Source organism: Leptodactylus fuscus, chromosome 11 (assembly GCF_031893055.1).
Source record: "Leptodactylus fuscus isolate aLepFus1 chromosome 11, aLepFus1.hap2, whole genome shotgun sequence".
NCBI lineage: Eukaryota > Metazoa > Chordata > Amphibia > Anura > Leptodactylidae > Leptodactylus > Leptodactylus fuscus.
Window position 1 is genome coordinate 9,284,361 of NC_134275.1, and position 3,816 is coordinate 9,288,176.

At 41.9% G+C, this 3,816-nt stretch overlaps 1 protein-coding gene across 1 annotated transcript; it reads right to left on the reverse strand.

Moving 5' to 3' along the window:
• Positions 1 to 989: 989 nt before the first annotated feature.
• FUT7 (fucosyltransferase 7) lies at positions 990 to 2,021 on the reverse strand. Its single transcript, XM_075259403.1, has one exon. It carries the CDS (start codon positions 2,019 to 2,021, stop codon positions 990 to 992), a length of 1,032 nt encoding a protein of 343 aa, XP_075115504.1.
• Between the last annotated feature and the right edge of the window lie 1,795 nt (positions 2,022 to 3,816).

The following is a 3,816-nucleotide window of genomic DNA, read 5'->3' on the forward strand; positions in this document are numbered from 1 at the left end:
AGCCGAGATTTATAAAACTTCATCGTGTGGGTGTGAGGAGTGAGAAAAGACACCAACACTACCAAGGAGGAAGCCATAGAATGAACATATAACACCCATCATGCATCACTCGCACCAACCTCTGGTCCAATGGGGCTCATACAATCATGGTAGAGAAGTTAGCTACTCCCTCTATCACTACCGTCATCAGTGAACAACAATACCCAGCAAGCCTTGTGCTCTCACCCAAAAACGTGCAAACTCAAATGGGGACACAGAACTTATTGTATTTCATTGGCAGAAGAGATTGTACAGCCCCTATATAAATGCACCATGCGGAGAGCAGCCCAAATCATAGTGCAAATATAACAAGAGCGTGCAAGGTGCGAGAAACTGTGCAAATTGTATAATGCAAAAAAAGTGCAACAGAACAATCTACAAATATGTAACATACAGATCATGTCAGTCACTTATATACAGTATCATCATATACCTGGAACCCATAGCATCAGGAAATAATACTGCAATACAGTACTTCTATTCTTATACATGGGGGCAGTATTATAGTATATTATTGTAATAGGGACAATATTATAGTAGTTATATTCTTGTACATAGGAGTAGTATTATAGTAGTTATATTCTTGTACATAGGGGCAGTATTATAGTAGCTATATTCTTGTACATAGGAGTAGTATTATAGCAGTTATATTCTTGTACATAGGAGGTAGTATTATAGTAGTTATTCTTGTACATAGGAGGTAGTATTGTAGTAGTTATATTCTTGTACATCGGAGGCAGTATTATAGTAGTTATATTCTTGTATATAGGAGGTAGTATTATAGTAGTTATATTCTTGTACATCGGAGGCAGTATTATAGTAGTTATATACTTGTACAGAGGCAGTATTATAGTAGTTATAATTTATTTTCTGGTGTATAGGGGTAGCTTTATGTTACCCATATATTTTAGAACATAATATATATAAACATTAGTTATAACTAGAATCGCTCATTGAACACTTTCACTAGTGAACCAGCCCTCCATATCTGTGTAGACTTTCTTTTTGGGTAGACTGGAGTACTTGGAGCAGATCATGCAGAATCGTTCCCTCCAGTCGTTGTAAACTTTGACACCATATACTTGTCTCCAGCGGAAGAACTCTTGGTAGCGTTGTGGGGTCATTGCCTCTAAAAATTCTGCCAGATGTTTGGGTGACGGAAAGTCTGAGACATGTATAAAGGAGTCCGAAGGAATAAACTTTTCATAGTTTTCCCGTGGCGGACCCAGCACAATAGGGACGGCCCCGGTGAGGAATGCGTTCCTCCACAGCTTCTCGGTGATGTAGTCTTTATGGATAGAGTTCTCCAATGCCAGATAGAAGAGGTATTTGGACATTTTTGGGAGAAGACACGAGGGACATAAAGGTTTCCTACTGGCTTTACCATATACATCAACCTTGCAATATGAAGAAAACTCCTTGTAAAATTTGGCCCTTTCTTGTCCCCGGCGGTAATTACTAACCACCCAGGAGACTAAACCAGTCTTCATTGTGTCATTCAGTGCCATGGCCAAGTTTGGAACCATTTGCCCATATGGCACAAAGATGTCCGAATCCTCTCGATACGTCAATGTCCAGTTGAATGTGTTATTCCATTTGGAAAGCCCTTTTACATTGGAAGGAGATTCAAGAGCTGCCCAAACCCACATCTGCCGAGCCGGTCTGGGTCCAGCAGGCATCCGATGAGTCCCACTGCTCAGTTCCTTGTGGTGGAAGACGACCACATCGCTCTGGTTGAACATATTTCGGTCATCTGTTAGTCTACAGTTCTTAATGTTGTAGATGTTAAGACAAACATCTCCTGAGAGGTTCAAGGGCTTGTAGAAAGGCCAATGCCAAATCAATATGGTGGTCTTATTAGAAGTAGCCGAGATTCCTTCAGAGTCATAGAAGAGAACAAATCGGATGTTCCAGGCAAACATGGCCAAAACAAAGACACTTCCTAATGTTGACCCTTGTCTGAGTCTTCGGGTTACAGCCATTTATCCTAAGGAAGAGCATAAGATGCTGGTTAGACAGTCAACCCAATGGGAACCCTATTGATCCAGAGAATTAATATTAGTCATTGGTTTTGGTTAGTCTTCAAAATTGCAGAAGGATGAAAGTGAATATGGGTTTTTTGGTTGTTTTTTTTTTTTTTTTAATGTAGATTGTGAGCCCCATATACGCCTCATATACGCAAAAACGGGGAGAACATACAAACTCCTTGCAGATGTTGTTCCTGGCGGGATTCGAACCCAGGACTCCAACGCTGCAATGCTAACCACTGAGCCACCGTGTTGCCCCTGAAAGTGAATATGGGGTTTCTTTAGCCCCTTAGAGACCCCTAGTCATTAGAATAGGACGTCTGACAAGCAGTGAGACCACCCATGACATTGTAGAATCACCAAATCTTTAAGGATGAAAATGAGACAATTTTTTAAAATTAAAAAAAAAAAAAATTGAAATGAAAAAGAAAAATCCATTTTTTTTCTGATGACCTGAGCACCGGACAATGATAAAGTTGTCACTCTTCTACAACCTACCTTTATGTGTTGGGGTCCGGCGGAGTATATAGAGGAGTATGTAGAGATTTATTGGCTGGAGTTTGTCTGTGGGTCCTTCCTGTCCCTCACATCTCCAGGTGGTTGGTTCCTGAGCAGGCAGAGATTGCTGGTAAGTGTCTCAGTGGAGAGGTGGCTGCAGAGTTTCGTAGCTGTTCCTTCTGCTTTTTGTCCTCCTGTGCCCTCCTCCTTCCTTCCCACAAAATCTTCACGTTTGTCAGATTTGCACCCATAGTGTTCCGGTGTTGACATGACAGCTCTGCTAAGTTGTATGTACCAGTCATATAGATACCAGCTTACCGCAGAGCATTGGTAAAGGCTGTGCCCCTTAGTATATCAGAACTCAAACCTCAGCTGCTGCAGAACATCACATTATACACCTCAGCTTCTGCATAACATCACATTATACACCTCAGGTGCTGCAGAACATCACATTATACTCCTCAGCTTCTGCAGAACATCACATTATACACCTCAGCTTCTGCATAACATCACATTATACACCACAGCTGCTGCAGAACATCACATTATACACCACAGCTGCTGCAGAACATCACATTATACACCACAGCTGCTGCAGAACATCACATTATACACCTCAGGTGCTGCAGAACATCACATTATACACCTCAGCTTCTGCATAACATCACATTATACACCTCAGCTGCTGCAGAACATCACATTATACACCACAGCTGCTGCAGAACATCACATTATACACCTCAGCTGCTGCAGAACATCACATTATACACCTCAGCTGCTGCAGAACATCACATTATACACCTCAGCTTCTGCAGAACATCACATTATACACCACAGCTGCTGCAGAACATCACATTATACACCACAGCTGCTGCAGAACATCACATTATACACCTCAGGTGCTGCAGAACATCACATTATACACCTCAGGTGCTGCAGAACATCACATTATACATCTCAGCTGCTGCAGAACATCACATTATACACCACAGCTGCTGCAGAACATCACATTATACACCTCAGCTGCTGTAGAACATCACATTATACACCTCAGGTGCTGCAGAACATCACATTATACACCTCAGGTGCTGCAGAACATCACATTATACACCTCAGGTGCTGCAGAACATCACATTATACACCTCAGCTTCTGCAGAACCTCATAATATACACCACAGCTGCTGTAGAACATCACATTATACACCACAGCTGCTGCAGAACATCACATTATTCACCACAGCTGCTGCAGAAC